This window comes from Vulpes lagopus, chromosome 5 (assembly GCF_018345385.1).
Source record: "Vulpes lagopus strain Blue_001 chromosome 5, ASM1834538v1, whole genome shotgun sequence".
Lineage (NCBI taxonomy): Eukaryota > Metazoa > Chordata > Mammalia > Carnivora > Canidae > Vulpes > Vulpes lagopus.
Window position 1 is genome coordinate 99,008,720 of NC_054828.1, and position 12,227 is coordinate 99,020,946.

The 12,227-nt window shown below is 44.1% G+C and overlaps 1 protein-coding gene across 9 annotated transcripts; it reads right to left on the reverse strand.

The window, feature by feature from the left end:
• Positions 1-243: 243 nt before the first annotated feature.
• ZNF514 (zinc finger protein 514) lies at positions 244-11,921 on the reverse strand. 9 transcript variants are annotated; one of them, XM_041756908.1, is made up of 5 exons: positions 11,307-11,443; positions 9,770-9,844; positions 5,354-5,480; positions 4,931-5,014; positions 244-2,413 (listed from the first exon to the last, which is right to left on the reverse strand). In XM_041756908.1, exons 3-5 carry the CDS (start codon positions 5,472-5,474, stop codon positions 1,431-1,433), a joined length of 1,188 nt encoding a protein of 395 aa, XP_041612842.1. In that variant the 5' UTR covers positions 5,475-5,480; positions 9,770-9,844; positions 11,307-11,443; the 3' UTR covers positions 244-1,430. The 9 variants fall into 9 exon arrangements, with proteins under 9 accessions (XP_041612842.1, XP_041612841.1, XP_041612839.1 ...); XM_041756907.1 differs by having other exon boundaries at positions 9,770-10,751; positions 11,307-11,435; XM_041756905.1 differs by having other exon boundaries at positions 9,770-9,825; positions 11,307-11,376.
• Between the last annotated feature and the right edge of the window lie 306 nt (positions 11,922-12,227).

Sequence of the window (12,227 nt, forward strand, 5' to 3'; positions counted from 1 at the left end):
CATCACCATAAACCAGTTTTAGGACATTTGCATTACCCCAGTAAGATTCTCTGTAACAGCTGCATTTACTCCTAGTTGCTTCTCCCAGCACCAGGCAACCACTAATCTATTTTGCCTCTGAGGATTTTGCCATTTCAGGACATTTCCTATAAATGGAACTATGCAATACATGGTGTCTGGTATCTGGCTTTAACTAAGAATAATGTTTTTGAAGTTTTTATTTTTTTACACATATTTTAATGATTTTAATGTTTAAAAAGATTTCATTTTATTTCAAAAATTTCAAATCTCACAGCATAAAGATTTAATAAAAATTGTTTTTTGGTCAACTTTAAAAATACCACTCCATTGCCTCTTAGAGGTAACATTTAGTGCATGGGGTTTTGTACAGAAGACCTTAAGTCTCTCAATCTCAAAACCACAGCTGTGAACCAGAAGGAAAGAGGCCCAGCCCAGTGCATGGTATTTTCAGATGTTTTCTTAACCCTAAACCATCAGTAACAGGATGGGGAGGTGAAGCACAGTGCAGTTATAGAGAGCCTCCACCAGGTAGAAAATCACCAAATTAGTTGATTTCTCAGATTCCTTTCAGCTCTTGTTTTATGAATCTCAAGTCTGAAAGGAACTTCCCCCACATTTGTTAAGTTCCCAGGGTTTCTCTTTGGAGTAAAGTCTTAGTGTATGCTGAAGCCTGAACTATACTAGTGGGTTTTCCCAGTTTCACCAAATTCAGAAAGTCACTCTAGTGCACATTCTCTGATGTACAGAGTGAATGGAACATATGCCAAAGGCTTTTCCACATGCAATACATTCCCAGGGTTTCTAGTAGGGTGAGTTCACTGATATTTATAAAGGAAAAAGATTTGGCTGAAGTCTCTCCCACATTCATCATTTCCATAGTGTTTTTCTCAAGAATAAATTGTCTGATGTTTATTAAGAGATGAGCTCTACTAGAAGGCCTTCCCACACTTATTGCTTTCAAAGGCCTTCTCTTTTGTATGTGTTCTTGGTGCTTAAAGAAGTATCACAGATGGCTTTTGTCACACTTGCAGTCTCTCTCCAGTTTGAGTTACATGATATTTATTTATTTACTTACTTACTGAATAATATGTGACTGAAGGCTATGTCATACTCATTGCACTGATAAGGTTTCTCTTGCCAGTAGAAACTGATGTTGAGTAATGTGTCCCCTGACAAAAGCCTTTCCAGATCAGTCACATCTACTTGATTTCTCACCAATATGGCTTCTCTGAAAGCCCACCTTCTCTCTTGACATCAATAGAGCTTCTCTTTAGCATGTACTGTCTGATGTTGAATAAGACATGTTTTTCAACCAAAAGTCTTCCCACATACATCACACATACAAGATCTCCCTCCAGTGTGTGTCATGTGAGTAATGTGTGCACTCCAGCTTCCTACATTCACTGAATTTATATGGCTTTTTTTCCAGCATGACTTTTCTGATGTTTAATAAGAGATGCAGTATGAGCAAAGGCTCTCCCACATTCATTACATTTGTAGGGTTTCTCTCCAGTATGAAATCTATAATGTTGAGTGAGAGATGAACTCTGGCTGAAGGCTCTCCCACATTTATTACATTGGTAAGGTTTCTCTCCAGTATGAAATCTATAATGTACGATGAGAGATGAGCTCTGGCTGAACGTTCGCCCACATTCCCTGCATTCATAGGGCTTTTCTCCAGTATGAGTTCTCTGATGTTTAATAAGGGATGAAGTATGACCAAAGGCTCTCCCACACTCATTACATTTGTAAGGTTTCTCTCCAGTATGAAATCTATAATGTAGAACAAGAGATGAACTCTGGCTGAAGGCTCTCCCACATTCACTGCATTCATAGGGCTTTTCTCCAGTATGAGTTCTCTGATGTTTAATAAGGGATGAAATATGACCAAAGGCTCTTCCACATTCACTGCATTCATAGGGCTTTTCTCCAGTGTGACATCTCTGATGGCGCCTAAGTTCTGATTGGAAATGGAAAGACTTCCCACATTCATTACATTTACAAGGTTTCTTCCCTGGATGGGTTCTTGGGGAGTTATTTCTCCCTGAAGTCTGTCTGAATTCTGTATCACATGTATAGGATCCTTCTCCCATAAGAACACTGTGTTGATTAGCAAAGACTGATCTTAAGCCTAAACTTCTCCCAAGTTCACTCCATTCATGATCTGTCCTTAGGGTAGTATATTTGTGAGTAACTGATATTTCTTTCAGATGGGTCTCCTGGTCTTTTGGATGTATCTCTAATTGGTCTTCATGACCACGGGTTGCTTTCAGTTGGCAGAAGCAGAGTTCATCTCTGATATGTTTTTCCACTGGTGCTGTCTGGAGTAAATCTTCTTTGGAAATTCCCTGACTTAGTACTGATTCCTTGACTTTAGACTTTTTCTCCCAGTCTGAGGGGGAAAAAAAAAAAAAAAAAACCAACATTTTAGCATTACTTATTCCATGTGCCCAGAGGAAGTCCTATAATGGATGTAAGATAATAAAGTTTTAAAATAATATCTGAGACATACACAGTTTCTTTCAAGAATAGTATATGTCCAAAGAAGGTTTTGAAGTTATCAAGAAGTGATAAACAAGTAAATGGAGATTAGGAAAATCTGAAAAAACAGTGTTTGGATTCCAGTACATAAGGTAAATCCAAAGATCATAAAGATGAGAAGATGGTAGGAAGATGTTCTCCACAAAGTCCCCTCAGCACCTCAGTAATATACTGTATTACTGTATATAATTGAGATAGGAAGAATAATTCTCCCCCAAAGGCATCCATGCCCTAATCCCAAGAACTTGTAAATATGTTACCTTACATGATATAAGGGACTTTGCAGATGTGATTAAGGGCCCACACCTTTAGATGGGGAGATTATCCTGGATTATTCAATGGGCTCAATATAATTACATAAATCCTTAAAATCAGAGAACATTTCCTGGCTGGGTCAGAGAGATGTGGTGTGAGAAGGATTCAGCCCACCACTTCTGGCTTTGAAGGTGGAGGAAGGGCATCATGAGCCAAGGAATGTAGCAGTCTCTAGAAGCTGGAAACATTCCTCAGTCTGCAGCCAACAAGAAAACAAGGATCTCAGTTTCATAACTGCAAGAAATTGCTTCTGCCAACAATTCAAATGAGCAGAAAACAGATTCTCCCCTAGCCACTCCAGAAAGGAAAACACCTCTTACTGACATCTTATGTGAGATCCATATGAGATCCATGTCAGACTTCTGACCTATGAACTGTTAATAGACTTGTGTTGTTTAAAGTCATTGTATTAGTTTGTTTCAGCAACAATAGAAAACTAGTACAATAATAACACTGCTGGGATGCCTGGGTGGCTCAGCAGTTTAGTGCCTGCATTCGGCCTAGGGCATGATCCTGGAGTCCCAGGATCGAGTCCTGTGTCAGGCTCCCTGCATGGGGCCTGCTTCTCCATCTGCCTGTGTCTCTGCCTCTCTCTTTCTCTCTCTCATGAATAAATAAATCTTTTTTTAAAAATAACACTTCTGAAGAGGTAAATGACTAGTGATGCCAGATTCTAAGTCAGTAGGTCTTATGTGACCCCTGGAAATCTGTATGTTTAAGAAGCTACCTGAGAGATTCTGAAACAGCCATGTTTGTAGAGCACTGTCAAAAGACATATTTATCTTAAGACTAGATCAATAGGTCATACCCTTGTTCCCATTCTGGATCAAAAAGATCAAGAAAATATTCATGAAGCAGGGATCAGCAAGTTCCCTCTCTGTCCTCTCTTCTAGGCTCCTTTAATGAGGCCCAGCCTGGGGGCGCCTGGGTGGCTCAGATGGTTAAGTGTCTGCCTTGGGCTCAGGTCATGATCTCTAGGTCCAGGAATCAAGCTCCACATCGGGCTTCCAGCTCAATGGGGAGATTCCTCCTCCCTCCACCCTGCCCCCCTTGCCATTCCCCCTGATTGTGGTCTGTTTTCTCTCTCTCTCTCTCTCTCTCAAATGAATAAATAAAATCTTAAAAAAAAATAAAAATAATTCTTAAAAAATGAGGCCCAGCCTGTGTTCTCAGGATTTGAGCACTGAGATTTACCTCTGATCCAGGGCTATGATTCTACCTCAGAGATAGACATTGGCACAGACTGTCACCTTCCTCCAGTGTGCTTGAACTACACATGGCAGGTGGGTCCAGAATTCTGCTCCAAGAGGTGAGACCTGTCAAGTACTCTCAAGTCACCTAGGAATGCATGGTCTCAAAGAAATGACAACAGACAGCAGGGAGTAATCTTTGTTCCTGGAACCAGCTCTGTTGAAGCTCAGCTTAATCAAACTTGAAGGTCTTCACCTTGATCTTGACATCCACCTGTCTGTCCTTGCCTATAAATATATTTATATTTGTATATATTTATATTTTATATTTTGGATAGACTTTCGTGTTAATGTAAAATTTTACTTTGACTTATCCAATGGAATCAATGCCTAAATGGGATTTGATTTCTAAACATATTTTGGAAAAAGTAAATTTATACTGCCTTCATTTATAATATATATATATATTAATATATAGGCCACTCAGCTGCACTGTTTGGTCTTTCACTCTCTTAACCCTGCTGATAAAGGATAGCCTGGCCATTTACAACTGTCAGTCCTTAGATTCCATCCAACATTGCCCATGTGACATCTAGTGATGCTGAGTGGCTCCAAGAACCCAGAAAGGGTGGGCAGAGATAGGTATCAAAGAAAGCATAAATGCTAGAGAAGAAAATGAACATCTCTTCTTCTGACACCAGATATAATTACAAAAGCCAAAGAGTATTTAAAATACTGCAGTGGAGGGCTCCTAACAAGTGGCCTCACCTCAAAGGAGAGCCCCATGACCCCCAGGGGCTCAGGACAACTTCTCGCCCATGGTTCTTACTATGTGTGATGCTGCTTAGGTCTCACTCACTCACCTGTTGAGATTTCTCCCTCTAACACACAGGGCTCTTTCCCTTCCTCCAACTGGGAGATCACATATGGTTTAGACACTGGAAGCCCTGACGGTAGAAAAAGAAAAGGATCATGACTGCATATGTTAAAGGCCAAGGGTTTGGCCCTAGGTCTTTCTGGGGGAGAAATACTGTAGGTGTGGAGAGTCTCCAAAGAATAGGCATTGTAAAACATTAGGAGCAGAATCATGAAACTTATTACAATTTCATATGGAACAGGACCTTTCTTAGGCATGAGGACCCCAAAGACAGTGTAAATGTCTGATTCCATAACCCCAGGGCAAAACTCAGCCAAGAAGCCTAGAAACTCCAAGTTTTTAAACACCAATGAAATAAAGATGGCAGGCCTAATGGGCAGACTTTGGACTTTGGAGGAGCCGAGCTCACCCAGAGAGGCCAGGTTCTTGAAGTTCTCCAGCATCACTTCACTGTACAGGTCCTTCTGAGCAGGGTCCAGCTGCCCCCATTCCCACTGGGTGAATTCCACAGCTACATCCTCAAATGTCATCAGATCCTGAAACATAGAAAACACCCTTGGACCCTTAGGGAGTGCACTAACAGCCCTGAGGAGAAGAGAGGGTGGTGTCTGAGTAGAACCTTAGGATGTACAAGGGATTCCAAGAGTTCCTAGCTATCCCAATGCCCCGTTTTGGGTTTTGTCATCTCAAAAATATTTTAAGCTGCTCTAGGAATTGTATTGTCCTTACTATTTGGTATTCTATCCAATGCCCACTTTTGTCAATATCATGGTGCTTAGAAATATAATTAGGACCTCAAGGGAATCTGGCCTGTAGAAACATTCTGCTTAGTTAAGGGAAAGAAATGCAATCCATTTTCAACAGGTTTTACTCTCAAATTAGTTGCATTTAATTAGAATCAACTAGAAGAAACAGACATATGTTTTTCATTCTTTAAAAAAAAAAAAATTTATCTACTTATTTGTGAGAGCATGTGAGTGAGTGTGGGAGGGGCAGAGGGAGAGGGACAGAGAAACTCCAGTAGGCTCCTCACTGAGCTTGGAGCCTGACATGAGGCTCAATCCCAAGACCCTGAGATCATGACCTGAGTCCAAACCAAGAGTCTGATACTTAACCAACTGGGCCACCTAGGAGCCCATTTTGCATTCTCAAATGCACTAATATCAGCAGTCTCCTGTTTTTGAAACATGTGACCTATAATTTTAATGACAATTTTACTAAGTCCAAATCAAATAATTTGGGATTTATAATTTATCACCCCCTCCCACTAGCACAGGCACACAGTTCAGCAGAAGTATATCAAGTGGCCTTATAATAAATCAGTTAAGTCTTTTGTGAGTTGGATTACCATGAATCCTCTCCCCCAAAGCCTAATCACTTTTTAATTCCTACTCATTCAGTTCCGGAATGTGCAAAACTGACAGTAAGACCCTGGATCCCAGGTCCCCATAAGGTACAACTATTCTGGGGGTCCCAGCCAGAACTATCCTGTCATCGTCTAACAGCAATTAGAACACGTCCCAGTTGACTTACACTGTATAATAATCCACATATCTGAACTAAAATGCAGATAAATGAAGGCAGTATAAATTTACTTTTTCCAAAATATGTTTAGAAACCAAATCCCATTTAGGCATTGATTCCATTGGATAAGTCAAAGTAAAATTTTACATTAACACGAAAGTCTATCCAAAATATAAAATATGGAAAACTCACTACTATTTGTTCAAAACAGTCACTGGCTCTCCCTACAGGATTGAGTTCCCAGCCCCACTGCCCTAATGGTATTCAAATAATCTGCTTTCCCAAATTGAATGTAAAACATGTAATGCAGACAAGATATAAACCTTTGTTGGTATAAGTCTTTGAGGATTTGCTGTTGTTATTACAGCATAACTAGCCTAAAGTGACTCATTAAAAAACTGGTACTCAATATAGGGTTCCACCATAACAAAAAACCCTAGAACACGTGACTTTGGCTTCAGGGCCGGGTAGTAAAGAAACTTATTGGTGAGATGGCAGCCCATGTGATTTGGTGGCGAAATGTGTGCTAAAACTGTTGTCTGCAATAACTGGAAAGATGGACAACATAAGCATGAACTTGTGATGTTTAAGAAGAGGCTAGGACATCAGTAGTGTGAGTTGCTTGTTATTGGCAGAATTTGACAAAATACTACAAGAAAAAGAAATGAGCTCAAGAGTTTACCAGTTTGACAAAAATAAAAAAGGAAAGCAAAAGAAAGTGTCCAGAAATTTCAAGACTTGCAGAGTTAGAGATTTAACCAATTATCGTTTCCAATTGGTCAAAGGCAACATAGATAAGGCTTTTGCATGACAAAAGATTATTAAAATTCAACCTAAGGGAAGAACCAAATCATGAGTGTGGTAGTCAAACCTTTTGTTTAAATCTCTGAATAATTTCAGATAGCTCCCAAGAAATCCCTTTCAGGGCAACTAAATTTCTTAGTGACTAAAAGAATGGTTGTCCCGAGATAACACCCAAGCTCCGTAATTAAGCCTAAAGAAAGGAGCATATTAAAAAAAGATCTCTGGGTTAAACTGTTGACATATAGAAATGATAGAAAACAAATAGATTAAAAGCTGATTACAGTTCAAGAGTTACACTGAAAGTCTGTGACTTGAGAAAATTCTTGGGCCATCAACCTACTCAGGCAAGATGAAAAACCTGCTTAGCCCTCAAGTGACATTATTCTCCAAAATCATTTCATTGACCAAGGAGGATACTGCAAAAGGTACTTGGGAGCAGAGCCAAGAGCTAAGGAGAACACTGGACTGAGGAGCTCCACCTAGGAAGCAGAACCAGGACTTAACCAAAAGACTTCCCAATCCTGAGATCAGTGGGGCTCACCAAGTCTACCAAGTGGAATTTCATAGTTATAAAGGACCTGAGACTGCTGGGCTCCCCCCATGCTTCCCCATTCTGAATAGGGATGCTTATTATGATTATCCCATCTCCATTGTTCCACTGTACATTGAATATATGGATTGAGGCAATTTGTCCTTTAAGCTCATTGTCTCCAGATCCAAAGGAGAAACATCCAGACCTGAAGGTGAGGCCATCACACCATCCAGGACTTTGATCTTGATGCTCCTACTAGTTAACTAGTTTTGGGTTATCTTGAGGAGAGAATTTGTGTGGAGAAAGGGAAGTGAGTATTTGTAAGAAAACAGACCGTATTAGACTAATTATGTGTTCAAAATATTCACTGCCCCTCCTCTGGCACCCCTTACTATGGGAGGCTTATACTTCCCACTTCAATGATGTTAGTTAGGCTTGCCACATGACTTGCTTCAGCCAAAGGGTTGTGGGCAGAAGCAACACCTGCCCCTTCTGGGCAGAAGCCAGAACCACTTCCTGGTTCTGACATTGCACTTTTCCCTGCCACATAACATGTCCCAGCACAGGGTTGATCTTTCAGCCTTAATCCCAGAGCAAAGAGGGTTGGAGCAATCACAGCTCATCCACTACTGATATGTAACATAAGGAAGAAATACACCTTTGTTACTATGAGCCATTGAGATCTACAGGCCATTGTTATTACCACATAACTAAATTAAGCTGATAAAACTCTGAATCTCTACATTGAGGTCAAAGAGGTTTAAACTCTATTTATTACTCTACTAGTTATTTGTAAGAATTCCCTATTGGTGGGGGTTCCCCTACTGGCTAGAAGATTAAACTCAAGTGTCTATCCTTAAGCTAGAATACATGAAACTACCATATTGTGTGCTAGGAAACAACACAGGCTGGCATCCACAGCCCTCCACTTGGTTCTCCAGCCTACTACAGCCAAATTTGAATCCACTTCGGAATTAGTCACCATTACCTCCTCTACCTCCATCACAGCTGAAGCTGACAAGGACTAAGCAGTTACTATTTGCCGGAAGACTCCAGCAACAATATGAGGTAATTGCATTATTGAGTGGTTAAGATCTTAGAGCCAGACAACCTGGATCTGAAACTAGGATGCCTTTCTTATGAGTTAGATAACCATGAACAAGTTACTTTAACTCTCTGTGCCTTGATTTTCTTGGTTACCTCTCTGTGCCTAAGTTGCCACTCTTCAAAATGAGAATGTTTGAAAGATGAAATGAGGCAGTATAAGTAAGTTGTGTAGAGTAGTTCCTGATACATATTTGGTTCTGAGTACATAATGGCTATTGCTGTTTTTATCACTATCATTAATGTGATTACCATCCTCATTTTACAGTTGGCAAAAACAATGCATGGAGAAGTTAGGTGAGTCTCCCAGCCAGGAAGTAGTGAGTTAAGTCTATTTCCTCACTAATCCAGGAAGATAACATTCGAACAAGGACACAGCCTCCCCACCTATCCATACCTTCAGACCTCCTTGTCCCCTCTTCTCCATAAGCCTTCCCCCAACCTCTCCAACACAGGGTTATTCTCCTTTCACTAAACCTTGAAGGAAAGGCCTATCTGTGCCACTCCTCTCCGTCATTAACCACGGATATCCTTACTGTGACTGGGGCTGCATCCTGAGCACCAGAGTGCCTCCCCTTTCTGTGGTAGTGACACATTTTCAAGGCCAAGGATCTCTCACATTACTTGGTACTCACTGCAGTGCTCATGACAGAAATAAACCACAGGATCTGACTGCATACTGAGCAGAGGGGAGAGGGTTCTGGAAAGGGACAAGGAGGCCAGCATCCACCTTGATGAGCTCAGCCTCCTGCAGAGCAGGAATTGGGGTCAGTCTGGCGAACAAAGAGGCCCCAGAGAAAAGGAGGCAAAGACATCCATAGTTCAGTAATTTGAGGTAAAATGAAGAGAACCCCAACTCACCTGGGGCCTGGCTTTCAGGAATAAACTGGTTGTTCCCTTTTCTCCTGGGTATCTCTCTGGAGGAAGAGCAGGGTCCTGAGAAGGGAGAACTAGGAAGGCGAAAGGAGCATAAGGAAGGCTAACCCTATGGCCTTTGCAGCTCCCAGACTCCCCAAGCTGGAGATCCCTGAAGAGTCCATGTGTCACCTCCGTGGCTCTGGGGACAGAGCTGGGTCAAAGGGAGCTGAGGGGCAGCCTCTAGCTATCCCACACAAGGGAGAAGTACACAACACTCCACTCCCCTGTCCAAAGGCCACAGCAGGCTGCAGGTAACTGAAGTATCACTATAGTCTGGCCGCTCCATTGGACAGTTGTTTACTGGGCATCCAACATATAGGTCCTCTACTAGGCCTTTTAAAAACATAAACATGGAGAAGACTTTCAAGGAACTTTAAGTCTAGCCTGCCGTGTAAGGCAGGTTGAGAATACAAGACAAGGCCCAAGGCACAGCCAGAGAGGGATATAGACTTTAAGGAAAAGAAGTTACACCTTTCCCCTTATCCTTGGGAGCCCAGGTCAAAGGTCAATTCTTCCTGAGTTCCCAAGCACCAGTAGGTCTCTGCAAGCACACTTTGCAAGTCCCTCTATGATAGAGTTTTGTTTTGTACTATTTTTAAAGCCTGAATACAAACAACTAACCCCAGCCATACCAGAGTAGTGATTATAGCTAACAAAAACAGAAGCATGGAAGTGGCAGGCAACATAGTATAATATAGGTCAGCACTTCTCAAACTTTAATGTGTGTACGGATTCCTGAGGATCTCGTTAAACAGACACTCATTCAGTGGATGTAGGGTATGGCCTGCAAGTCCGCATCTTTAAAGAGTTTCGAGATGATTCCTGTGCTGATGGTCTACAGAACACAGAGCATAAAGGAATACATGAGGGGTGGTAGTCTCTAAGATGTGGCCCAGTTCTTTTGGCCAGTCTTGCGACCTTGACACTGTGTGAAGAATGAAAAATCAAATTAAAATGCCCATTTGATGAAGGACAGGAGATTCTAAATTTACAAAGGAATGGCTTTAAACCTCCTGGGTCACCTGGTTTGCCCGGTCCCTAATACTAATGAAAGGGTGGCTAGAGGAGGTACCCCGCATGTGCACTGCTAATCTCCTACGCAGCTGGGCTAGCAGAACTAGAGGAATCTCACTACTTATTGAAGCAATAAAGGAAATGATGGTGAGGCTCTAAATGGCCCCGCTGCTATCTGATCTCTGGCCAAGGGCCACTCCCTCACAGCCTCCTCTCCCACCCTCCCTGCTCTCTGGCCTTTGGAAAGTCTTCCGTGGCCATGGAAGACTGGCCTCTACCACAGTGTCTGGACACTGGGACTTCATGCTCCTGGCCCTGAAAAATCAGGAAATACCACAGGGAAGGCGGCTGCAGCCTCTGCCCCATCAATGGATTCCCCGGCCTCTCCCTAGGGTCGTCCTGCGCCTCGGCCCGCTACTAACTCCCCAGAAGGGCTTCTGGCCCTCTGCACCCTCGAGAGCCAAACCTGATGCAGTGGAGTCCATAGCTGGGGCTAAGGGGCGACGTCCTTTCATTAGGTCCAAATCTCTGTCCTGTGGCCTCAGCCTTTCGGTTCAGGGAGCAGAGAGCGAGCTGGGTGACGCCGGGCATTCCCACTGCGCGCGGAGACGGCCAGCCCACCCGCGGGGACCGGGACCAGAGCAGGGCAGCCAAAGCCGGACGCCCGGGCCGGGCGGTTCCCCGCTTTCGGGCGCGCTCTCAGACCCCTCACGAGCCGGGCCCCGGCCCGCTGGCTCCGCTCCGCCGCCCGTCTCCTCGGGACCAGGCTCTGGGACCCAGTTCCCACGCGGACCCACACCCACAGTGACGACCACACCACCAGCGACCTCGGTGCCCAGTGCTCCTCCGCGGCCCTAAGGCAACCGGGATTCAGGGGAGAGCCTCCCTGGGGCAAGGACCGGCCCTGCAGCTCTGTCCCGCAGCTCCAGGCCTCCACAGCCCCTGCAGGCGGGCGGGCGGAGGGGCTCTCCCAACGCCGTCACGGACTGGGGCGCCGTGCCCAGCGCAGGCCTGCCCGCCCCAAGTCGCGGAGCCCACAAAGAGCAGAGCCCACGGCGGCTGGGGTACCGACCCAACGCCCGTCCCGCGCCTGCGCAGACGCGCCGCGGCGCGGAGGTCAGAGAAGGGAGGGCCCGCGGGGCGGGGCGGGGCGAGCGCGCCTGCGCCCTGGAGCCCGAGCGACGGGTTTCGGGCGCTGGGTCCCGGCGTCCCTGGGAGCTGCTGTGCTCCCACCCCCCTCTAGGAATTGGGAGCAGCCCCTATCGTAGGCTCCATAGCGGGGTTTGGGGCTGTCCAGCCAGAAGCCACTGGAAATTTTTAAAAAGAAGCCTGGGCCCTACCCTGATTTCCAGGATGCTCCCAGGGCATAATTCTTACCGGCTGCGCA